The sequence below is a fragment of the Phoxinus phoxinus genome, assembly GCF_949152265.1.
Source record: "Phoxinus phoxinus genome assembly, chromosome: 10".
NCBI lineage: Eukaryota > Metazoa > Chordata > Actinopteri > Cypriniformes > Leuciscidae > Phoxinus > Phoxinus phoxinus.
Genome location: NC_136885.1, coordinates 15,173,661 through 15,201,124, shown reverse-complemented (window position 1 = coordinate 15,201,124; position 27,464 = coordinate 15,173,661). Strand labels below are relative to the sequence as shown.

At 38.9% G+C, this 27,464-nt stretch overlaps 1 protein-coding gene across 4 annotated transcripts in view; it reads right to left on the bottom strand.

The window, feature by feature from the left end:
• The window catches only part of fhod3b (formin homology 2 domain containing 3b), a 177,958-nt gene extending 150,963 nt beyond the window's left edge, over positions 1–26,995 (bottom strand). For 3 of the 4 annotated variants that reach the window (XM_079625108.1, XM_079625109.1, XM_079625110.1), the window contains exons 1-2: positions 26,523–26,995; positions 13,151–13,257 (exon numbers count right to left, since the gene is read on the bottom strand). In XM_079625108.1, the coding sequence (XP_079481234.1) occupies positions 13,151–13,257; positions 26,523–26,687 (272 nt within the window). In that variant the 5' untranslated portion in view covers positions 26,688–26,995. The remainder of the gene's footprint in view (positions 1–13,150; positions 13,258–26,522) is intronic. The other variant, XM_079625111.1, reaches the window with a different exon arrangement.
• Positions 26,996–27,464: the final 469 nt, after the last annotated feature.

The window sequence follows — 27,464 nt, the reverse complement described above, 5'->3', positions numbered from 1 at the left end:
CTAGAAGATTCGCTTCCTCAAACCTACAGTGTATGACAGTGCTTCCCGAAAGCAGGACGCAAAGAGTGAGACCTGCTGTAAACAAATGCAGCATTGTGTGAGTTACACAATGAAAGTTTGATGGTCTAGCTGGCAGCATGCCACAGATGGGGACATCTCCATTAATGACTACCTACCAGCAGTCTTCAAAATGCCTGCTACACACTTAAAAACACTGTAGCGATATGGCACACATATTTGAAGAGCATTTTTTAGGCCAGAGGAGACGTGTATTCGGTAATAGTGTGTACCTCTAACATTTCAAAATACTTTCTGGAAACATTCTAGATAATCTATGAACCAAAATGTAGAGATTATTCTGAACACACGCGTACAGGGCTCCAGACGGCGACCTTTTTTCCTCCCGGTGTGAAGAACATTTTGTTAGAGGTTGCACTGGTGCCACTACACCACGTTGCCCAACTAAGTTGCCATTATTTTTTGCATATGAGAAACAGCAAACGAAACTAAAATGGAATGAAACCATGCTACTCGGTTGGCCTGCGCAGCACAGACCGTTTATCAGCTCAGACCAATAATAGCCAGCACAGCGCGAGCTCAGAACATTTGAAAACCGTCAAACCCGTCCTACATTTGATCTTACGATCATTTTTCAAATGTGCGTACACAGTACATGTGATTTAGAAAACTTACGTAGGCACAAAAAAAGTTATAAATTGCAAATGATCTTGAAATCGTGCGCAGCTGAATGGTTTCCGATCTCCATTCGTAAACGTCGCCTAATTAATGTCATTAACATATAAAAGAGCACCAGTCAACGTCCAAATCCTTTACTTAAAAATGGTGAATGGCAAGAAGTGCTTAGATTTCCAAATACCTGCAGTACTCTCCGACTTTCTTCTACAAAGAAAAGTGCGTACGTCTGCTGCTCAGAACCTGAAGTGACGCTAAGCACTTTTAGACCGTTTTAATAGATATGAATGCTGGCGTGGATTTTAGTGTGCGCACACTCTAAGATAAATCTGTGCATACGCACACTTTAAATATGAGGGTCTCAAAGCTCTAAATATTGTCCAATTTAAATGTTATTTTTAATGTGATGGCCAATACAGTATGTGTCAGCATGGCTTTTACTAAAGGAACTTGACAGACAACATCATGCAACTTAATCTTTCTGCTGTTGAAGCTAATGAGTAACTGGATCTATTTCATAATGAACTTGCACTTTCCTCACCAGTAACATTAGCCTGGCTGCTAACCATAACCTTACTCTACAGCACCCTATGCTCATTATCAAATTAAACAGCAAGTCTGAGATACCCAGAGGAATCCAGTTTTTGTATTTCTGGAGCAATCCGGAGAAAAGTGCAGGAGAACTGGATTCTGAGGGTGAAGCTGTATGTCTTGGCTTTACGTCTTGGCTCAATATTGTGAGAATTTCAGTGTGTGGGTGCCTGCCAAGCAACTACATGGCTGTGGATGGTCTAGCACATACAGTACGGCTGACATAGAGTGTATCATCCTGCACTGGTGTCCACGCCGTTTCCCAGAGCGCAGATCTGCAGCCGGATGACTCAGTCTTTTTCCACAGCTCACGGCCCAATGATTTGAGTTACCCAGACAAACGTGCCCAGCTTTGTGAAACAGAATAGCCCCTGCAACCTGAGAACTGTTTGGGGCCAAAAGGAGAAAGTGTCTCCAACATTGGCCACGTAACACCAGCCAAAGACACAGACAGTCTCATTTTGCTTATCCAAGACAAATTATCCTGACTTTACAATTTCACAACCATGAACAGACCTTTCACAGCCGCTGTTACATAAGAACACAAATAAAACACTGTCGCACTGACAATATCAGTCGATAAGCGAAGAATTTTAATTTGGGCATTGGCAATCTGCAACAAAGTTCTGTTAAATTGGAAGAACTTAAAATATATATAAACCTGTTACATAATTTATTTATTATTTACAATAATTAATGATTTAATCTATTAAAAAACTGAAAAAAATACACGATTTAAAATATCATTGGCAATCTATTATATTTTCTATGAGTATGCTCCATTAAACTTTTAGTTAGTCCCAATGCACACATTTCAGTTTAATTGTACCCCTTTAAAACTTTAACTTTTTGTAACAATCAGTATTATGCTTCCATCTTTTACATAGAGGCAAGCTGATGTTCAGTGTCGATTAAAGATACAACAACATTGAACAAGGGAAAGATTATATCATGAGTAGTCATCCCAGCACACACAGACATCAACAATTCTGTACAACTGGATAGATAGAAACAAAATATGTTCTAAATGTAAAAAGTGTAGTTGCTGCCTGAAAATAAGTTTGGTTGAAAATAAAGTGTTAGCAGCTATAAAGCAGACAGTTTCCAAAGACTCAGTCTTTTACATGTAGTTGCAAAATTACTTCTAGTCAGTAGAATGACTAGAAGTGGTACCATAAGTTTTAATCTACAGTCAAGCCCACTGCGTGTTTTAGACCAATTTGAAATGAATTACTCATGTTTAAAAATTGTCTTAAACTCTAAGAAGAAATAAATCCTTATTACACCTCTAACATAAAGTATTTTATCGAAACAGTTTGTCCAACTACCAAGATTATCACTAGCTGCGTTTCCATTACCCTTCAAATTGTGCAAATTGAAAAAATGCCCAATGGAAGCACGTCAATGTTGCAAAAACTCTCATATATTGCAAAAATATGAGCATGAGGCGTTTTTTCAAGCAATTTGAGAAAGGAATATTTCGCAAAACGGCAATGGAAACAGTTTTTCGCATTTTACAGGTCACCTGGCGTAGTCAGTCAATCATTCTTATGCTATGTTTGGACAGAAGAAAAGACAAAAGAATTATGGAAATACTGCATTCTAAACAGCATAGAAATGCCACAATTTATCAAGACCTTGAAGCAGATGGGAGGGAGAAACACCCACAAACACCTCATTCGGGGCTGCACCCAAGTATAAGGGGCTTTCCTTGCAACCAATGCTTGGATAACACGCCTACGTCTCCTTCGATTAAAAATACTGGCTAGAGCGGTGGCTGTGATATATACATAAACCTTCGAACATCCGTTGCCATGATTTATGGAACGACTTATCACGAGAGGAAAAATTTAGTTTTTAGTTGTATAACATCTGTTAATGGAAACGCCATCCTTTCGCAATAGTTTATGATCAACATTTAGAAAATATCGCAAAAGTTTTGCGCAAATCTGTAATGGAAACCAGTCTACTGGATCATCTGATTCACCCACCTCCCAAATCCGACCTCCGATTCAATCCCTCACAGCCTCATTTCCATTTGTAACTAATTAAATACTGTGTATATCCTGACTAAAGTCTCTGGCAGAGAGAGCAAGTGAGGAGTACTGTAGATTCAGGACCCTGCTCTGGCAAATGAATGAACAAACCTAACCTCTGCAGGTTAATCATCACAAATCCTGAACAGACCATCATAACAAATGCTTGTCTGTAGGGAAAGTTGACGTTTAAAGCAGTATCAGACCTCTGAGTTGAACTAGCACATCGCTCTACTCTTTATTTACTCCCAAACCTCTTATAAACCCTGATCCCGGCCCCATGCAGTCTCTCCCGGGTCTGTGGAGTTTTGCCATGCGGACTCAGTCTTAACCAACTTTATTTGACTGTTCACTAACAGCCTATTTATGGAATATCACACTATGAAGTCCCATAAAAACACAAAGGGAGAGAAAAATTGAGAGCGAGAAAATTACAGAGGGAAGACCCATTGTCGACAGGTAACGTTTACCTCCTTGCCCTGCATACTTGGACCCTGTTCAAAAACAACCATTTGCCTATAGTGCAATTAACAGCAGACTATACAGGGCCTCCTGGAACCGATATGACTCAGCAAATAAGCTAGAAATTAGGGTTTCCGAGCACCTAGTGCATTTATGGACCAGTACTTCTCAGTGCAAGAATGAAGCACTTATGTATTTCTCAAGACAAAAGGACAGAGTTCACAAAAAATAAAGGATTTTACATAATTTCCTTGCTCTTGTGTCATTATTTCTTCAATGGAAATCAAAATGGGAAAATTTTAATACCTTTTTCCATGCTCTTTTCTACGCAATTACAATTAATGACTAAAGTTTCTAAAAGGACACACTGTGATCCGTATGTCATTGAAAATCTTGGCATACCTGTATAACCTAGAACTCTTTGAGAGTTCATAACAGAAGTAGAAATATTCAGTTTTTTGAATGAATCATTATAAGATCTATACAAGTGAATGACAAAGATTTTAGAAAAAAATTATAAATACAAAAAAAAATGTTTTTGTTAAATATAATGGTAAGTATTCTTTACAAAAAAGTAAAATATTACTGATTACTTTTATAGTTTAGATAAATATTTATTTTAGTTGATATTCTTCCAGGTCAATTACAAGTTTTAACAAAATGTTACTAAACCAGTAAATAATCATTGTGACATGTACCAGAGATGAATTTGCAACAAGGTCCAAAGCAACACAGAAAACCCTGGAAACCTCACCATTAGAATACATGACCCAAGGCAAGCACAGAATTATAATGATGTTCTCATTATAATTTTATGTAGCTTTTATGAAAGATTTGCATGTTGCACTTAACTGTACCTTCTTTTTTTGAAGTGACTCCAATCATGTTTCAAGCAATTCAAAACCATCATTGGGAAAATCTGAAGTGTCTCAGATAACATTAAAAGCCCTGTAAAGTCAAAATTAAGTAGGCCTATGTGTTCTGAGTTTGTCATACCACAGAAAAATGTGTTATTAGCCACCCAGCCAAATTTGAATGATAAAAAAGCCGGCAAGTACATAAAACAAGCCAGGGGCGTAACTATCGGTAAGCAGGGTAAGCGGTTGCTTACGGGCCCGGACCAATCAGGGGCCCGCCCGCGTGACTGGATCCCCCTATCGCATTTTACTACTTATAGTCTGATCGCATTTTATTTTTTTGCTTATTGATTTGAATAAATAATGACAACAACATATTTGACTGATCATTAAATACATGTTTGAAACGAACAATGATGAATTTGGTGTAATTTGTTTCGAATTGGGACTGGGGAATCCCCGGGTGAACATGCGCATTGCGTGCAAAACAGTAAAAACCGGTGAACTTGAGACAGATATGGAGTCGTCAAATTTTTTGTCAGAGCGTTCTTTTTCTAAACTGAAACTGATAAAAAGCTATCTCAGGAGCTCAATGGGACAGAGTCGTCTCTCTGGACTTGCTGTCAATTGAGAATGCCCGTGCGCGCTATCTGGATCTTAAAGGAGAACTCCGGTCAATTTTAACGAGCTCAATTTTTAGTAAATTTGGAGTGCTGTCAATACAGAGAACAACGACAGAAATCTGTGTTGCCTACACCGTGTTATCCTCTTTTTAAAATTTGCGACTTGAATGGGGTCTAATTTTAAACCTGCTTTTATTTCTCTTATCATCCTTGATGTGTCATACAAGTGCCCAGCCATGTTGAGTGATTCCTTCAGAGTGAACACGAGTGAATCTGACTGCAGTAGATGTGAAAGATATGAATAAAAATGATGTTATATCAGCCAGCGCAAATACCTGTAGTTCCTGTTTTCGGTCGAAGTCCAAAGTAGTCAATTGTCGAGTTCACGCGCGTGATCATAGGTAACTAGACCTGACAGCTTCGCACAGAGGAAAGCCCGGAAAATGCAGCTATAATGTAAGTGAGCATATTTTTTATGTATTTGGACTTAGGCCTATGTGTATATAGCAGTGACAGTAACAGTAACAATGTGTTATGGTGCGCCGTCACCATTTTTTTTTTTGTGTGTGTGTGCGTGTAGCGTCATCACGTGTTGTAGTAGGGGGGCCCGCCTTGATAATCCTGCTTAAGGGCCCGGTGTTGACTCGTTACGCCACTGAAACAAGCTATCAAAATCTTGAAAAAAATGAGCAGTAGTCTGTGCTCTCAAACGCTGGGGGCGTGTCCGCTGGCTGCGCTGAAACCACGCCCACTCGCGGGAAAGCTGCAGTCGCCACACTCAACTGTGGACGACTACTTACTATAATTATAACATAATAAGCACACAAGCCAACTTACACTCATTGGTGGGCACGCACTACCGATGATGGCACAGTTGTCGGCGCGACGGGAGGATGAAGGCTGAGGTGGGAAATAGTCGGTTCGCCCCATTCACTATAACAGATTAACTTATCAGTGAATCCCAGTTGTCTCCGACGAAAGTTTATAAATCTATCCCGTGCAAAATTATCATTACAGAGGCGGGTTTTGGCGGCGATCCTCAGCTCTCCATCAAGGTGGCTCTTCACAAAATTAATCCACCTCTTCTTGATGTAGGCCTAATCGTTTTTCGGAAATTGAAATAAGGACACCGATCTATTTTGTACGTGATCGCATCCAGGTAGTAAGCATTTCCGTGGCGAAGGCATAGCTAGTACTAGCAAACTGTAGGCTGTAACTAATAGTAGCCTACTGCCTACTATTAACTCGCGATTGAGCGGCGAACTGATGTGAATCAGAATGTGCTCTATTGTTAGGGGAGGGGCCAGCGTCTGTGGCGCCAGTGCGTCATCAAGTAGGGGCGGGGCCAGGAGCTCAGTGGCTCCAGTGCGTCATCGAGCCACCGTTTTAGCCCCACCCAAAAAATCCGGAACACAGCAATGGTGAAACACTGTTTAACGGTCTAATTCAATTCAGTACTTCACAGTTCACAGTCTTTAATATGTTTTAGCAATACATTTCTAACATTTCTAATGAGTTTAGATTTTTTTTTTTTTATTGCCTTTACAGGGACTTTAAAAATTAACATATATCAGCCTATGTCGATATGGTGCATCCCTAATGATACAATTCTATTCGCCAATCTATTCATAAGGTTCTCAAAAGACCGGAATCATAGAAACACATACACGGCACCTCAGTGTTTCCACACTTTCGACCTCACTTCCTCTGCCTGACATTTACTTCAGCAATAAGGGAAAAATCCAGTGGTCCAGCTGAGCAGCCTCCTACCCCTTTATCCATATAATCCGCAGAAATATTTGAAGCGTTCCCATTAAAAGGAACAAGGCGTTTCTCCAGGGCCAGAGGCTAACCGAGCCCGACGAAAGCTCCTCCGGCACATCGGCCAGGAAAAAAAACGAGTTCAAGAAAAATATAAGTGGGCAGAGAAAGCAAGAGAGGGAGACAGAGAATAGGAGAGGTATTCACATATAAAGAAGCGAGATTTGAGACACATTTATTCATTAATGTCAACAGTTATCTTAGAAGTAAAAGAGTTTTGAGCCGTTTGATTTAGTTGACAAAAAATATTTTAAATAGCCTAAATATATTTATTTAAAATAAATTATACAAAAAAAAACTAAAATATATATTTTTAAATGTATATCTGTTTTTAATCAAATAATATATACATTTAAATATATTGACAAAATAATATTAATAACTTTTGAGGTGGGGCCAATACAAATTTTGGCAAGACAAGTAAAAATCCGACTGGGCCACAAAACAGTTGAGCCCTGGTGTGAGAAAATTTTGTTGGTGGTTTGCCAGAAGAGGGTCCGCACTAACAGCGAGTGGGATTAAATCCGGGGCCCTGTTTCAGACTCTGACAGCTTTTTCTGCATGAGGTGGTGTGGTAATGATTAGGACTGTTAAGCCACTATGAAACGGAGATATCCACCTTACAAAATTAGGCTTTAGAGGATCATTCCTCAATCAGAGACCAAAGTGACTTCATATGACTGAGGCACCTGTGGAATGCAACTTGTAATCTGTATCCATTTCTGATTGTCCCTTTGGAATCCCATCACAGGCCTCCAGGTTCAACATTGAGAAAGAAATCTTCGAGGACATGGATAAGCAACGAGAATAAGTCGCATGCAAAATCACATTTTTATATGACGACGTTATTTGACAATGTGCATCAAAGCAATGAAGTAAATGTACTGTTGCCGTTGTAAGAACAGTTAATCTCAGTTTGAAAAGAACTGAAAGCCAAAAGAAGGTTGAAAATGAAAACTTGAGAATTAAGAAAAGCCTGATAATTCGTCCCAGGCCTAATGTAAACAGTAAGAAGATACAGTAGCAACAATGAAACCTCAAATTATTCCTCGAGGCAATTAGCCTACTTTTTGTGTTTTCAGCAATTGATGAAATGTAGGTCAGAGACATCACATGAAGCAAGATAGAAAAACCACAAAGGAGGGAAGGAGGAGGAGATTGGGTTAGGTTTAATCACGTACTTCGGCCAAGGTTTTTAGACCCCGTAATAAAGCACAACTTCAGTAAATGGAGGGGGCTGTGAACTCCAGCCCATCCAGGCCATAAAAGCCCACTGTGCTGAATTACCCTGTTATTAACAGTAATGTAGTCCTCCATTCCTGCTTTCCACAGCCCACTCAGACACTCTGCATGGGTCTAATAATGCACACCCTTGATAGCCTCTTGGGAAGGGAGGGGGGGTCCTGAACACAGACAGAAGAGAGAAACAGCATGCCAGTTGGCACTACCATTCATCTCTCAGAGACCAAAAGAAGTGGCCCTTTAGCCTCTCACTCTTCCAAAAGACATCCATTCACTTACTGTCTTTAACTATATTTTGAATTTGAGCCCAATCCAGCGGAAATTAAATGACCATAGACCTGCCTCCAAATTTACACAAATGCATCCCTAAATATTTGTGGCCTTGTCCAATAACAGCCTCACATGCCAAAATCTAGCCTTCAATCACTGGCATTTGGCAGTTTCTGTAGGCTATGTCAACTCGGTGGCTAGAAAATATAGCAGTGTCATCTAATAAAACTGTGAGTCAAAAGCTACTCATTGAGGTAAAAGCGAAACCAGTTTGTTTTATTTGGTGTGTTTACATGGGTTTGCACCAGTATCAGATTCATCTGACATGAGAGTTCTGAGAGTTCCACACTGTTAGCATTAATTCATGGAAGCTCGTTTTTGCATCGGATTTAAAAATAAAATGGTAATGTGGGATAAAGTTTAAAAAGTCAAAATTACAAGAAATAAAATCACACTGCAAGTTATAAAGTGACATTGTGAGATAATCACATTGTGTTATATAAAGTTGCAATTATGAGAAATAAAGAAAAACTAGCATTGTGAGATATAGTCATAATTATGCGTAAAACGTCACAATTGTGAGATATAAATCCACAGTGTGAGTGATAAAGTAGTAGTTATGAGAAATAGTCACAGTTTTAAAACATAAATTCAAGTCACATTGTGAGAGATAAAGTTGCAATTATGATAAATAGTCACTTGCGAGATATGAAAAGTAACATTGTGTGATCCCATGTCATAAATACAAGAAATAAAGTGGTGGAAACAGGCTTCCGTACTAATGCCATGGATTTAAAACTGCAAGCTAAAAAGATTCTAGGGGATAAATAGTCTTTTAAACCATGATTCATTTGAAAAGAAGCATCTACTCTTGGACTTTGCTCAACCCAAGACAATTAACTCTGAATCTTGCCAACTTTCTTAAAACCGGAGGCTGACATCATCTGTGCCCTTGCCAACCAGTCAGGTATTTTGAGGGCTCGCTGAATAGAGGCCTGTCACAGAACGACTGTGGTATGTGCTCAAGACAAAAGAACATGTGCTGTGAGATTTTAAGGTCTTTCTGATAGCTTTAGACGACTAGATTGTGCGTATAGTTGTCTCCAATGTAACAAAATGTGAAATAACCTATTCAAAGACAATAACACAAGTTTTTAAGGGGATGTGAATAACTCATCCATCAGTCGTCTAATCTAATACAAAGCAAAAACTCTCTCAAGGTCAATAAAGGGACACCAGGAGAAAGTATTGCTCAAACTGATGATCAATATCATTGCAATCTGGACTACTCCTAATACAATAAATGTAACTGTATAAGACAGCAAAAAAGAAAACAGGGTCATGGATCATCATCAGACACTTCAATATTTAAAGTGATTCAGACTAACAAAGTGATTGTCAGTATACAGCTAACATTTATTTGATGTCTAATATTAAACTCATATGAAAACACACAAATGCTTTAAGTGTGAGTAGCTTGTTTGCTTTTTTTGTGGCAATTCGGAAATCAAAACACGGGGTAAATATATATTTTAAAAAAATCTATAATTATTTATTCACCCTCATGTCGTTCCATACTGTCATGAATTGCGTGGAAGCAAAGGCGGTAGTCGGATCTAAATGCAGCAGACTTTAATAAGCACAGAACGGGAAAACTCGGAACAGAAACGTACATATATTCAATAACTGACAACGAACAAAAGAGCACACAGGGTTTAAATACACAGAGGGGATGAGGGAACGAGACACAGCTGGGGCAAATGAGAACAACGAGAGGGACCAAACGAACTAACAAGGCAACACACCTGAAACAAGGGAACTAATAATTAACATGACTAGGGATACAATGAACAAGGCAGAGAAACAAGATACAAACTGAATGCAAAAACCAAAGACAGTGAAACCACAAACATGACAATAAACAAAACCGTTACATTATCCCCCCCTTCCATAAGGCGTGGCCTCACGCCGTATCAGAACACAACCTGGGCGGGAGGGGTGGGCGTCATGGAGTCCCAGACAGGGTAGTCAGGACCATAGACTCCATGACGGTACCGGTGAGTGGCGGAGCAGGACATGTAGGTGACCAAGGAGGACCAGGAAGTGCCGGTGGCCACGGCGGTGCGGGACGTGCCGGTGGCCACGGTGGAGCAGGACGTGCCGGTGGCCACGGTGGAGCAGGACGTGCCGGTGGCCACGGTGGAGCAGGACGTGCCGGTGGACAGACAGGCTCAGACAGGGACCAGGGCAGGGCATACACAGAAGGGGATTGGAGCAAAGACAGTAGGGAAAAGCACCATGTCGACGTGGCCTTCATGGTCCCCACCGGACCCCTACTGCCCCCCCCAAAAAAGTTCTTGGGGAAATTAAAGCGAATAGCCTCCGGGCTGGCATAGGGCTCTGGAACAGCCTCTTGGGCCTGAAGAGACATGGGCTTAGGGATGGCCTCCGGGCAGGCAACGGGCTCTGGGACGGCCTCCGGGCAGGCAACGGGCTCTGGGACGGCCTCCGGGCAGGCAACGGGCTCTGGGACGGCCTCCGGGCAGGCAACGGGCTCTGGGACGGCCTCCGGGCAGGCAACGGGCTCTGGGACGGCCTCCGGGCAGGCAACGGGCTCTGGGACGGCCTCCGGGCAGGCAACGGGCTCTGGGACGGCCTCCGGGCAGGCAACGGGCTCTGGGACGGCCTCCGGGCAGGCAACGGGCTCTGGGACACGGAAAGGGCAGGAGACAGTCAGCTGGGATGTGTGTGCTGTCCAGGCACGCAGGGCCATCATGGCATAAAAGGCACGGATAACTCTCTGGGCCATAGCTGGGCTGACAGAAGTATCAGGTGGCTCACGAACGGTCTCTGGGCTGGTAGCAGGCTCTGGGGTAGTCTCTGGGCAGGAATCCACTGCTGTGTGGGTAGCCCAAACACACATAAGAGCAGCAACATATACAGACAGGGCAACCTCCTCTTCCCCAACAGGAGTGACAGGAAGAAAAGACCGTACTTGCATGACCTCCAGACTTCGGGATTTGCAGGGGGTTCTCTTCCTCCTCCTACGTCGGCGAGGGGGTGCTGCAGAGAATGATGGTTCTGGATGGGCAGGGCTGGACTCAGACAACTGGGCAGGGCTGGACTCAGACAACTGGGCAGGGCTGGACTCAGACAACTGGGCAGGGCTGGACTCAGACAACTGGGCAGGGCTGGACTCAGACAACTGGGCAGGGCTGGACTCAGACAACTGGGCAGGGCTGGACTCGGCAGTGCAGACGCGCTGAGCGGGCTCGGCTGTGCAGACGCGCTGAGCGGGCTCGGCTGTGCAGACGCGCTGAGCGGGCTCGGCTGTGCAGACGCGCTGAGCGGGCTCGGCTGTGCAGACGCGCTGAGCGGGCTCGGCTGTGCGGATGCGGCGAACGGGCTTCCTCAGTGCTCGGTTAGAAACCCTCTTAGATGAACTGTGCTTGGACTTACTTGGAACGGTCTTGGCAGAATGCACTGGTTTGGGACCACAGCTGATTTCCTCAGCGAATCCTACAGTGAGTGACGAACCGCACACCCACAACGCTCGGTCCAGAAACTGCACAAAAGAGAGGTGTTCCGCATCTAACAGAAGCATTGCGCCGAGCGTGTCGTCCATCCCACTCCAGAAATTATATTTGAGTGTTTCCTCACTCAAATTGGTCTCATGATAAAACTCTAGGTAAGCCCCCACGTACTCATCAAGCGACCGTCCATTCTGGTAGAATCCGTCTTCCATCATCATACCTCTTGCTTGGTTGTTCCCGGGTACTAACTGCTAGATCCTGGTGAGGTCAGTTATTCTGTCATGAATTGCGTGGAAGCAAAGGCGGTAGTCGGATCTAAATGCAGCAGACTTTAATAAGCACAGAACGGGAAAACTCGGAACAGAAACGTACATATATTCAATAACTGACAACGAACAAAAGAGCACACAGGGTTTAAATACACAGAGGGGATGAGGGAACGAGACACAGCTGGGGCAAATGAGAACAACGAGAGGGACCAAACGAACTAACAAGGCAACACACCTGAAACAAGGGAACTAATAATTAACATGACTAGGGATACAATGAACAAGGCAGAGAAACAAGATACAAACTGAATGCAAAAACCAAAGACAGTGAAACCACAAACATGACAATAAACAAAACCGTTACACATACCAGTATGGTGTTATTTTTCCCATGGAAAATAAAGCAAGAAACTTAATGCAGGCCTTAAGCTCCAAAATTACATCAAAACACCACAGACTGAAATTTAAGCCATTGTTCACTGACAAGTCTATTTAATTATATTCCTACTGTACGTGTCAAGCCTAAATGTAGGGTATGGGATCAAATTTGGGCCAAACATATTTGGCTCAATGAGGATAAAGAAAACACAAAATACTATTTAAAAATGTTATAATTTAAAATGTAGGCTACTCTTTGTATTCATGTTGGTTACATATGGTTTTCAAAAACTGAAGAAAATATCAATTTTTTTTGTTCCACCGAGGAAAGTCATACAGGTACAATGTTCTTTTTCTTTTTTCGTTGTTGCTTACCCTCCATCCTCCTGAAAGCCTTCGAGTTCATCTCTCTGCTCGGCCAAGGTGGATTCCAGGTCCAGATAACTGCCATTATGAGATAACTGTAAAGCACAGTCATCGAGCTGTAAGAGAAACAAAATGAAAAAGACAGATTAAAAGAAATATTCATAATTCTTAAAATATATAACTAGGATGAAACAACATTACATCCAAGTGCAAAAATAAATGCATATTCAAGTAAACCATCAGTAATATTGATGTATTTGATATGCATGACATCAGGCTGATATAATGCTTGATAAACGCCTGATATAAGAGCCTTGACATGTCAGCTATGTGCATCACAGGAATGCGCCATCATTTTTTTTATTCATAACATCACACAGATTCATAAACTGTGACTAACCACATTCAAGCAGTCATGATTCATATTTCAACTTAATATCAACTCTTTGACACGGATACTGTTAAACACTAGGTGCCATTAAAGTATAAAGTCATTATGCTGTCATGTTTCTAAACTACCTTCATTAATGGGCACGTTTTGTCAGAACGTTATTTCAAAACGTGTCACATTCATTTTAATATCTCAACCGAGGAATCAAAAGAACTTGTCATAACTATACACTCTTATTCAAGGCATTCAGGCTAACTGATTTATAGAAGTGCTGTGAGAAGCCCATCCACACCATTTGGAGATATGCAGCAGTGTTCAGAGATCTGCTCCGTTGGAGGCCTGTCTGTTTGTTGACACTCAATTACAGCCCAGCGATGGGATTTGAAACCTCCCAGGGGGCTGTTGCTGGGCAGCAGCGTGAACTGTCAATCAACGTGTGAGCCCGGGTCACCCGCGACTCTAAACATGCTAATTACACGCACTGTTCCCAGTTGACTCCCCCCAGCCCCAGATCAGGCCTTTAAGCCCCAGTCTGGCTTACTGAGCCACTTCCAGCCCCAGGGACAGGTAAGAATATCCTTCATGCATTGGCATCAAGTGTAGTTTACTTTTACCAGCACGTCTAGAATACCAAAGGGGTCTTTGCTGAAAGTCTCTGTCCCCACCTGTAAGATCTATGGAATCCGAATAGTTTTGATTTGCATCGCTATATGAAAACACATGCATGGACTGTGGACAAATTATTTAGCTAAAATTACCTAAATGTGGGGTATGGGATACAATTTGGGCCAATGACAAAATAGAGTATCTATTGTACAGTATATGGTTCACAAAAACATATAACACTTTCATATGGTTTTGAAAAACTTTTATACCATTTTCAAGAGAGTTTTGGGCAAAAGTCATAGTTAATAGTTAGATAATAGTGAGAATTGGACCATAATATAAAGTGTGACCATGGATTAATATCATTACTTATTGGAGTCGCACCACATGACATTGCCTTGTCATTTAAAAGTCAAAAGATCTAACTATTTTGGAGACTTGCTGACCTTGACTTGAAGTCATGAGGGTCATTTCCTGTTTTTTTCTGCATGTTGGTTGCACCACATGACTTTGCTGACTTTTTTTTTTTTTTTCAAATATAAGGTTTTCTTTTCAAGAATTTCTTCTTCAGTATAATACCAATAGAGTTCTATGGAAGCTTGTTTCCGCCAAATAATATAAAAGGTAATTACGACCTTTTATCTCACAATTTTGACTTTTTCTCAGTTATAAAGTCATAATTGCGTGATACAAAGTCGCACTTGTGTGTTGTAAAGTCAGAATTGCGTGATATAAAGTCGGAATTGTGTGTTATAAAGTCAGAATTGCATGATATAAAGTCGCAATAGCATGTTGTTAAGTCAGAATTGTGAGATATAAACTCGCAATTCTAAAGAGAAAAAAAGTCTGACTTAATTTCCTTAGAATTGGACTTTATAACTTGCAATTGTTAGTTTATATCTCACAATTCTGAGACAAGATGTCAGAATTGCATAATATAAACTCGTGTTATATAAATTGCATTTTATAAAGTACATATTTATATCATTCCATTCTGACTTTGTAACACGCAATTGCGACTTTATATTCCGCTTTATATAATTGTGATATAAAAAGTCACAATTATCTTTTAAAATGTTTTATTCTGTTTAGAGTTCTTCCATAGTTCACTGACATTTTTACCTTCTCAAAAAAGATCACAATGCATTTTATTTCGAAAATTACATATTCAAATAACAAGTTCATTATAGAGGTTTATTCAATGAATTGTATTTTAAATGTATTTTTTAATAAATTAATAAATCTGCACAAATTTTAAAAAAATTTAGCAACATATCACTGACCCATTTATATTATACCTGCAACCATGAACAAGAGCACTTTGCCCAAACCTGACTTAACTATAACCTCTGAAACGATTAATCCAGCCCAGAGTTTTGTCTGTGTTTTCCATTAAGTCACTGTCTCTGTTTCTTCCTCAGTCTTGGGCAGCACTGAGATAAAGACGACAGACTTTCAAGCAGATTGCAATTGGCCCGGTAACAGGATTACCGCTCTTCTCCACCTCCCAACACCTTTGACTGCATGTGTGCTGCGAATTACACACCAGTCAACACCATTAGGTGTGGCAGCTAGAAACCTTAAGCCTCTTTTACACAGAGATTTCAGAAAAGTTGTTCCGGCAACTGTTCTGGTATATTAGGATTTGTTCATTCACACTGTCAGAGCTTTCTTGAATTCTGTGCTTGCGCATTTGACCAGATTTAAATAGCTAACTATCGAAGGAGGAGAAAGTCTGTATACTAAAGGGGGAGAAGCGAAGATGACAATGGCTGCGAACTGATTTGCTGAAAAATGAGTCGATATACACAATATTCAAGACATCCTACTTGTGAATCAAACATTATAACCATAAAAAAATCTGATTTAAATCAGATTTACAAATTAAATAACTAAAAGATTTATAACAAAAAAGTGTAAAGATTTAAAGTAAAAAAAAAAGTAATATAATAAAAAATGAATTAAAAAGTTTTTGGGATTCATTTTTTCCCATTGCATTTTTTCAAAGATTGTAACCTAAGTTGAACATTATGCTTTCCTTCCCATGTGAATATTAGGGATGTGTCCATATTTTTAAACCGACTGTTTATTGTGTTGTCTAAATGGCTAGTCCTCTAATCGTCTTAAGGAAGCTCTGTATAATTAGGCTAGTTTCAGGTTAAACTGAACCTGATCGGACGTGTTTCTTAGAGGCGTTTACATAAGACATGTTCTTGGCGAAGCAAAACGAAATGGAACAGTGTCCAAGGTGCGTTTTTAACCTGACAACACTCATGGCGGGAAGCTCAAAAAACACCAGACGATGTGATGCAATCACCAAAATGGTCTTAATCTTAATGCGTATGGCTTTAGAGGCAGTGCTTTTTGGAGAAATTTAAGGGCACTAGTTTTACAAGAATGCTTTATCATCATGCAAACTGTCTAACGGCTAATGCACACCAATTACAACATGCTGCTAAAAGTATAAAAACTATAAATATACATATGGGAAAATAGACATGATTGCTTACTGTCTAGTCAATTTCTGGATGCAGATTTGTCAGTAAAATTAATGAAACAAGGGACAAAATTTGTCCTGTTCCAGGTTGCCCCTTCTTGACAACAGCCCCAGTTGGACCATCATGACCAATTTGTGAACATGGGATACACTGTAAGATAATGTTGTGTTTACAACTTAGGAAAATAGTTTTTTACAATGTGTCCTAACCTTGACTGGTTTTCAAATTATCCATTAACAGGCTCTGTCATTCAATTTCCTGCCACGAAATTACAGTAATTTAATTAAAAGTGGAGAGAAAGAGTGAACGGAACAGAGACAGAAGGAGTGAGGATGCTACTGTAACTGGTAAAGGCATTAAGGGTTGAAAAGCTTTGATCCCAAGGCCACTCTATTCATTTCAGGGAGCTGGTGGTGCCCAAACATCATGTCATGTTGGAGAAAAGACACACAACATGTGGTCAACCATGGCAACCATAACTACAGTGCCTCATCTTTCTACCTCAAGGGTCTACATCAACCCATTAAAGAAAGCCCAAATTTTCTTCTGACAACAAGCTTAGTGAGGCATGATATAGGACAGGGGACTAGAAGGAAAAGGATGAGGGCCGTTACAAATAGAGAGTTTAATTTAACATGTCCTTAAGATAGAAAAAGTGCTACACAAGATTACAGCCCAGATCTGAAGCTCACAGGAAATCCAGACACGCAATCCAAAGTCAGACTATATTTAGGGCACATAGACCTGGTCGAGACATGTCTGCTAGAGGAATAGGTGGGGAGCGATAAGATGTGAAAGTAATCATGACAAAAAAAAAAAAAAAAGAAAAACATGGACGTTCTACTCATTCTCATTCCATTTACCAGTTTTAAAGCCATTTACAGCAGGGCAAGAGGGCATAAAGTAGAAAATGACATAACTGTCCTGATATTATACAATGAAAAAAAAAGCACCAAATTATTTTTTGTGATGGTTACACCACATGACAAATTATTGAATTAAAATTGTTGATGAAAATGGTATAATCTTTAAAAAAATGTATGCAAGTATTTCAAACTGCGGCAAGTTTTTTTTTTTTTTTTTTGGGGGGGGGGGGGGTTGGGGGGCAGAAGAGTAGTTAACAGAAGAGATATCACAGGTTTATCACTTATCTTAAAGAAAAAAAAAATGTCATCATTTACTCACCCTCAAGTTATTCCAAACCTGAATTAATTTCTTTCTGCTGCTGAACACAAAATAAGATATTTTGAAGAATGTTGGTAACCAAACAGTTGATAGGCCCCATTGATAATATGAAGAAGAAGAAAAAACTTTGGAAGTCAATGGGGCCTATCAACTGTTTGGTTACCAACATTCTTCAAAATATCTTCTAGATGTTCTTTCACAGAAGAGGCCAGGAATTCCAGGAACGTAGAGAGATAGTTTATCCAAAAAATATTTTTTTTTACTAATCCTTAAGTAGTTCCAAACCTATGACTTTTTCGATATTTGACTCTGAGTCTCTGAGGTTTTTTTTGACCAAACAATGAAAGTCAATGGGGTCCAATGTTGTTTGGATCTCAAAATTCTTCAAAATGTTGTCTTTTGGTTTGGAACAACAAGAGGGTGAGTAAATTCATTTTCATTTCTGAGAAAACCATCTTATTTTATTCTTCCTAAAGTAACAAGAACTGATCCTGAATCATCTCATAACTTCAGACTCTGTTAGCTTAAAATAACTCCGATTTAGATCCAAGACTAAACTCTTCCTTTTAAAACATTGCAAACATTAAAGTGCCTGATACCGCTGGATATAAATCCTCAGGCAAACATTATATATAGCCCATTATGTTGTTATAAGACCCTTATGTTAGACCCTTAAACTAAAGTGTTGCACCTCGTTCTCGAGCCAGAACTCCCTTGTCTTGGCTCGAGAGTTGTAATGTATTTACATCTTCAAGAGGCAGAAAGTAGATTGCTTCCTACGAACTTGGCAGGGTAATTGAGCGGGGGGGAAAAAAACATTTATGGTTCATTTTTTCCTCCTTTTCGTGGTCTCCAGATGTGCTCCATCTTTCTCAGCTTGACCCAGATATTTCATTGCAAAGAGACCCATTGCAGGTACTTCAGATTAGTCACCCGGCCCGGGAGCGAGTCAGGGACACTGATAACCATCAGACGGATGCGGCCTCCAGCGTGCTCGAGTTCCATGCGTTTTCATGTCAGCTGTAGCGTGGATCAGTCAGACTGAAGCTAACAGCATTCCTCTGCCGCTGAGCTGACTGCCAGATTCCTTGCATTACTGTCAACAGACAGTAAGAAGGTGAGGGCCAGCTTTAACCGTAACGCGCTGGGGTTTCCTGGGAAACGGTCACCCTTCAATGGTCTTCGTCATCATGTCAGTTCTACAATCTCACTCTCTCTCTGTGCCCTTCATCGTGTGTTTCATAAGGCTCACAGTGATGGTGTGAGATTCGCCAGCCTTTCTTCAAAATGACATCAGCCCCTTAATAGGGCGGTGACTCTATCTGAAAACTCATTTACAACTCTTGTGACTGGAACACACTGCCTAATGACAAGACAATGAGAAATAATGTACCGATTCAAGTAAAACACAAGAAAAAAAATAGACAGAAGTTATTAGTATATATATAGGCCTATGTTTTTTTTTTTTGTCTAACATTCACAAGCTAAAATCCTAGTCACAGAGCTCAAAACAAAATTGTGTGAGTGGCCGAAAAAAAAATAAGCAATTAACTTTTATTCACTTTATTTTATATTTATAAACGTACATTTATTTTGTTTAATGGATACTTTTCAGTATCAAAAAATCTTTTCGCATAGCTTTTTTTTTTTTTTAATGTATGTGATGTGTACTTTATCTAAAGGAACTGAAACTTTATCTAAAGTAGAGATTTAGAAGATAAATATTATTTAAATATTTTTTAAAAATAAAATAAATATTTTTCAAATGTTAAGTTTTTTTGATGTTTGCTTAAATGTTTACTTGATTAAGAAAAGTTATTACATTTTGTTTTTTAATGTCTACTACTTACGTTTTATTTACAAAATATATATTTTTTAAAAGTTGAATGTATATGTGTGTGTATATAGGCTATATATATAATACTTTGTTCTGTTTGTTTTTATTCCATCTATGGGTAACACTTCATAATAACTGCACGCTATGAATCATTAGCTAAGCATTAATAAGCAGTTTATAAATACAGCTATAAATGAATCATTCTTGATTTATAAGCATATCTGTAATGTGTTTAATAATTGTATTTTCAAAATATATCAATGATTATGTATTATTTCTAAATGAAGTATTGCATTATTTACAAACCAGTTATTTAGGAGTTGTCAGTGGTTCATAAGATCACTTAGAAAGTGTAACTAAATTATTAATAAACTATTTAAATGTACATTCATCTTATTATTCAGACATATAGTAATAGTTACTTAGTGTGTTTATAAATGATTGTATTTCTACTGTATTTCATGGTTAATTCAGGAAGTTATAAAGCATTTAGTAGTAGTCAGTTAACTATTTTTGTGAGCTCATCTAAAGTGAGGACTATTTATGCCTAGTAAAGCATTTATAAAGGAGATTTAAAGGCTCAGTTATCTTCTAAACAGAAAAAGGAAACAAACACAACACAGTGATACAGAACATAAAACTATTTAATATGTATGAATGTACATTTAAATAGTTTATTAATCATTTACTTAAACTTTCTAAGTGACCTTATGAACCACTGACAACTCCTAAATAACTGGTTTGTAAATAAAGCAATAACTAATTTAGAAATGATAAATGGATCATTAATAAAGTATGAAAATACAACTATTAAACACATTAAAGATATGCTTATAAATCAAGAAGAAAGCATTTATAGCTGTATTTATAAACATGCTTATTAACGTCTATTAATGCTTTATAAATTATGAATTAACGGTTTATTAATGCTTAGCTAATGATTAATAGCGTGCAGTTATTATAAAGTGTTACCCATAAAGGAAATAAAAAATATAAGATGTAACACTCACCCAAATGAGCAAGTGACTGTTCCTTCATGTGAATCACATATGTATTCAGGAAAACTGGGTCATTTTTTGACATTAAGGTGATTGTCAAAAATGACCTAATTTAACTGACCTCACCCTAATAATACATGGAATGATATGTGAATATACAAAATACACAGGTATGGTTAGATAAACAAGCTCCAGATTAAACAGCAGTGCAAAGGATTAACGCAGTAGCAAAGACTGCAGTTCTGGGAGAGCAGCTAATCTGAGCGCAGAGCTCCTGGATTAACAACAGTAGAACTGACGGTTCCCCACCCAGCCACTGACCCCGTGACCCTGTGGTCATGAGGACGGAAAGCCGGGCCCGGCCTTCCTCTTCCAACCACAGAACGCAGCACTGGCAAGCGAGCACAGATCTGGGGATGTCCTAAAAATAAGAGTTCACTGGGAACTAGCGTCGCTTTCCAAATCCACACACAAAATTTCATCCTCAATTTCATCTCCGGGCTCAGTTTTAGCCAGCGCAGGAAGGGAATTCAACTTTTCTCATTCAGACCTTTTTCAGTCGCTCCTCCAGTCACCCTGACTGAACTCCTCAGGTCATGGCGAATAAAATATAAAACAACATCCTCCTAACTGCAATGTAGCATATTAACCAAGCTGCTTTTATTAAATCTGTGAACTGTGAAACCGACAGCGGTCTGCGTGTTCCAGAAAGTCTGGTTCTACATCAAAGGCGTAATTAAATGACATAACAATGTGCAGCGGCTAAATGAATCACTCGGCCACTTGATGTGTGTTAGCAATAAGTATTTTTGTGTTTGTTTCCATTTTAAAATTATAACAGTGTCTGTGGCTGCCTTCTAAATACGCAGCGGCAAATTAGCAAACATGTTAAGAAGGGTTTGTCACATGCATGTGGACCACAACAGCAATCATTCGTGTTTCAGAGGCGTGCGAAGCCAGCGAGAAACGTGGAGCTTTTTTTTTTTCTTTTCTTTTTTTTTGCAGATTCTGCCGAAAAAATACAGAGGAAAAGTCGCTGGCCTGCAAAAACCTCAACTCTGCATAACAATATGTAAGGCTAATCCAGAGTTCAGCCGCAGATGTGAAGGGCTAGCCTGTATTTTACAGCATTTAGCATAACTTCTCATTACCAGACTCTGTAATTTCGGCAAAATTCATGCGCAGACAGAAAAGGCAAGGAACTCAGTGAAGATCCACGAACCATCAAGCGTAGTAGGAGATGTGTGTGTCTGTGCGTGTGTATGTGAGAGAGATAAAACAGAATGTGAGAAATGTCTATTTACTATTTAAATAATCTGGCAAGTAAAAGTAGGCTACCTTAAATTATGATCGTAAAAGCAAAGAGAATTTTCATATTTCAAAATAAAATAGGATATTCAATGAGAAAAAAATGACTGGTGAGACTTAATTTTATCTGTCAAGAATTGATTTGATCATGAAAAGTGAGCTTTAAACACCAAAATAATGTCAAATAATGCAATAATGCAAAAAGTCAAAGTCGTGTCAGATGAAAAGCAAGTTCCTTTTGGAATAATGTGCAGTGATAAATTGTTCACAATATAATACAAGAATGCGCTCTTTATTACTTTATCAGTTGGGTGGATGTTTTAATCTTCTGCAATAAAGCAGCATTTGGATCAGATGTTTTACAAATGGAGTACGTCCTTAAAGGACTAATCAGTCTGGAAACAAGATAACTAAACCATCTGAAAATACATTCTATCCATTAAGCTCAGAAGGCATCGCAAACCGTATCTCTATAGCCTAATTTGGTTGGCACATTGACACAACATATCGCCTGTTTTGCACTGCACATACTAGGCTACCTTGGGGGCAAAAAAAGAAATCTACACCACAAAGTGACTCCAACTATTCAAGATCAACAACAGTGTCACACCATATGGAACATGTTTCTCACTGCATCCTGGATAAACTATTTATAAAGCTGCTAAAAACATGTCTGTATATCTTACATGTAAATATTATAATTAGTCTTCATTTTATTTGAGTATGAAGACAAATATATTTCCTTGGCATTTTATGACCAAGTTCTAAATTCTTCATGGAATTGTTTGATAACTTCAAAACACTCTAGTAATGCACATTTTGATTAACAACATACGTCACGACAGCCTTGTATGACACCCTGGACACGTAACAAAACATGCCACTCGGTTACTCTTTGCTGTAAATGAAAATAACAATCAAGACAAAGATGGACTGTGTTCAACTGAACGAATCCAACTGGCTCATTTGCAGGCTGATGTTAAATAGCACCCCCCCCCCCCCCCTCTCTCTCTCTCTCCCCCTATCTCTCTCTCTCTCTCCATTTCTGACTTTCGCTCTACTTCACTGGTGCTTTATTTGATCTCTGTGGTTCCTTATACTGACTGCTTAATTGTAGTAAATCTGGGAAAACAAACAGTTTCTTCAATAAGAGTTAAATCATATCTAATGTTGCTAAGCTGCCAACACTTTTAAACTGGATAGGGATAGGGATAGGGATAGGGATAGGGATAGGGATAGGGATAGGGATAGGGATAGGGATAGGGATAGGGATAGGGATAGGGATAGGGATAGGGATAGGGAAAGGGTAGGGATGTGCAGGTTCCCTATTAGTATTGGGTTTAAATCCAAAATATTGCCAAATAGGCACTTTTACATTTCGCTTTAAAACCAAATCCTCCGCCATCGTCTTGTCAGTCAGCTGGCCTCACTTTTGTCACGTGATATATTAAATGCTGCGGTGAGCAAGTGATGTAATCGGTGTGCGGCTGAACACAGTGTAACACCGGTAACACAGACTATCGCAGCAAACCTAAGTTGAGTGAAGTTGAAAAATTTGCTGGCCTGGGACCTTCTGATGCACAAGAGAAACCCCTGAGGATTCATCCCATGCTGGATAGAAGCAACTTAGAAATAATAATAAAGGAAACACCCAAATATACACGTATGAATCATAACTACATTGATCTTATTTTGGAAAAACTTTGTGAGCAAATTTGGACCAGAGTTTGCATTTTAATTACAATACAGTTGCTGTCTTAGATTATTGTTATATTAGTGCATTGTGGACCACTGTTATCCCTAACAAGCCATGTCATAGCCTATATATATGAAATATATGGCAAACACCTGAAACCAATATAACAGTGGGCTACACCGCACTGAGCACTGAAAAAACAGTGCTCACTTTTACATTCAAAGTTCCAATGGATGGCCATTAACTGTAAAAAGAATCCTTCAGATCTGGTGCCTTCAGAAGTGAACCGGATCTTACACGATTGGGCATGTTTTGTTTCAAAATACAGGTATGAACTCCAATTTTGATTATGCATGTTTGATCTGTGCTTTTGACACAAATTATTAAAATATGATTGCTAAATCTTTATCGACATGAACACATCATGTTCAAACTCACTGTGTTCTTCACAGTGATGCCTTAAAAAAAATGTTGGGTTCCTCAAAGAAGCTTTCAGTAAACAGTTCTTAAAAGAACCAACCATCTTTTCTTAGTGTGAAGAACATATCAATAATCTAAAGATTACTATCTTTTTACTAAGATCTTTCTGTGCAATGGAAAGGGTCCATGGGTGTTAAAGATTCTTCATGGAACCATAAATTATAATAAATAACTTTTATTTTTAAGAGTGTATTTGAATTTTAACACACCGGTACTATAACAAGATATTCTGTTGAGTATTCATCACTTAATAGTGCTTAGAATATCAAATAATATAATTCTCCATGAATTTTGTCCCATTTTTGGACTACAATGTCAACAGTTGAAGACATGTTTCATAGGAAATGTGTCTAAGAAGACATTAGGTAATTAGAGTCATCAGAAAGTATGAAGCAGAACAAAATTCTAATTATAAAACAAAAGTCAAATAACTAATGAGCATCTGGACTTGTTTATCCATCTGTTGAAAATGTTTCACCATTTAACTAAGTGGCTTAAGGAACCGTCTTAATGATGGGGATTGAGTGCGAGTCGCAGAAATACTTCCATGCATGTTTGTTTTGGAAAGGTTAGTACTTTAAAAATCACAGAAATGGTCCACTCATAATGAAGCAGCTGAGATCCTCTAAAAGTTCCATTGATGACTGGTAGTGGGTGAGTCACATTAACTTTTACCTGGTGAACGTTCGCAAGCCAACAAATGGCAACACAGAGCTGACATTCACCTTTTTGGAAACTACAGTCTAACTCGGAGTACACAAGATAGAAACAACAATGGGACAAGCTACACCGAACAGGAAGGTTCGGCCCCTCGGAGGACCCTTTTTATCTGAACGGTCATCACTGACAGTGCCAATGACAGCTGAAGATTCCTGAGTATATGGACATGGCATGCTCAAGCATTCAGTCCACCCAAGTATGGCCCTCAGCTGCTGTGCATTCCTCTAAGACCACAATAACAGCACTCCTAAAACCTGCTTAAGGGATAACACTGTTTATGTGGTGGAAATGAACCAAGTTTAAGACAACAATTATATCTTATGCAGTTGGAGAAGAACCTTGATTGTTTTGGGTCACGCGTGTAATGAAGGAGAGCTGGGTAATTTAGACGTGAGGTTTATTACAGGCTGTGAGAAGAGACCGAATGTGAATATCCACGATATCAACACCAGCTATACCTGTCGTTCCTATTATGACATCAGCAAACTGATTACTCATGATCGCAAATAAACAACGCAGCCAGCTAAAATAGTTTTGTTATTGACTGTATCTAGAACAGCATAACTAACTATTCCAGCCTGAAAAGATGTGCTTTAGAAGCACTGATCATAACAAACAACCCCCTGGGTGCACAGGACACCACCTTGGTGCAGTGCGGACCAAGACGCACTGAAGTATCCTGACATCATATCACGTCTCCCTAACAGTGCCTTGGCACAGCACAAATAATATGGCAAGTCATTTTAACATTAAATCTTTTACTCTAACTAGTATATATTTTATATTACTACATATTTTTAATTACACTGAAAAAAATGGAAACATAAATTAACTAAATTAATATTTATTCAAGTCAAAATTATTATTTATCATCAATGAATCAACAAAAATGCATCAATTTATACCAACAAAAAAGAGCTCTTTAAAGCAACAATTGCAGATTTCAGTGACTAGTATCCGAGTCATTAGAACATACATTTAGTCAATATTAGTGACAAGTAACTGTCCTTTAGTTTTGATAACAGTTTACTATTTTTTTCCAATTAATTTTTAATTGAATCTGTGGTTTAAATATCAACTATTCAATTCAGACTTCAAATACCAGTTTTACTAGTGTGCAGTCCAAGTACTTGTTGAACACTTGTATTTATTTATTTATTAACACTAATAACTTAATATCTGTTAATTAGACACTTATCTACTTAAATTGCTACTATAGTAACATTTCTTATCTAACTAGTTACAATTGTTGTTTACAAATCAATACTCAGAATAGCCATTTAATAATTGCAATATACCAGTTTACTAGAATAATAATTGGTAGCCATATATGTATTGTCTAATAAATAGATACTAAAATATAGTTGCAATGAGCTAATGAATAAGTACTAGTAAGCCATCTAATGAACAATTAACATAATAGTCACTATTAAAGTATGTTCTATTAATAAAAGAAAACCTATAAGCATACATATATAGATGCTGCTAGTTCAAAGTTTTGGGGAATAAATGTTATAAGGGCTTGCCATATAACTGCATGATGCCCTGCAGAATTACTGCAATAACATTAGTCCACTGCATCAAAAATAAGTATAAATAGCCTACCTAAAAAGTCATGTAAATAGAGTGAATAAAATTATGTTTGTTTTAGGGGTGTCTTACCTTGTGTGGTGCTTTCAGAAGTCTGTGAACTCCAGCGATCTGATTGATGAGCGGAATATCCTCTCTGAATGTGAAATGTGGGGGTCTGGTCGGCTCCGGAAAATTTGTGCTATTAAATGGATCAGTATCATCTAAGAACTGCACCCTGCATGCAAACGTAGCCATGATACATCCATACACGTCGATTTGGGGAAAAAGTCGGTACAACAACAAAAAAGTATATACCGACTAAAAATCCTTTAGATCAGTCGCAGTGTAAAAGTGTCAAGAATCCAGGTACACTCCGTCCTATTCCGATGTCTCCTGTTAGTGTTTAGTGGTTTCTATATTTCTACAGTAGTTTATAGCAAGAGAAGGGCCGGTAATATCCAAGGGCATGTCGGGCAGGCAAGGTGCTGAGGCAGACTGCTGCAGACGGGACGGGACGGGACATCTACAGCCTGTCTGATGTCTACAGCGATGCAGTACGTGAGCGGGACTGGGGGACTCCCTCCAGTCACAACAGTGAAGAGAAGAGTGAAAGAGCCGGAGTTTTGCCGACATCTAGAGGTGGATTTTATATCACAACACGGCGAATTTATGCAAACTTATCTTTAAAATCGTCCATTTATTGTTTATTCTCTTGTGAAAACGCAGTAGCCTACTTAGTAGGCTAAACATAAAAAAAGAGTACTTATAAGTTATAACACAAATAATAGGCTATACTTTAAAGAATATAGGCTACTTAAGTGTGAACATAATGTAATTTTTTTAAACAATTATTTGCATGTTATTTACAATAAAATGAAATGTATAATGAAATGCCTAATATTTCAAAATTATTTATATTGTCTTTTTGAAATATGGTTAAACTGTAGCCTGCGGTCGAATGTACTGCCCAGCATTTGGAAAATGATATATGGAATACCATATTCTAAACATTAAAGTAAAACTTTTAATTTG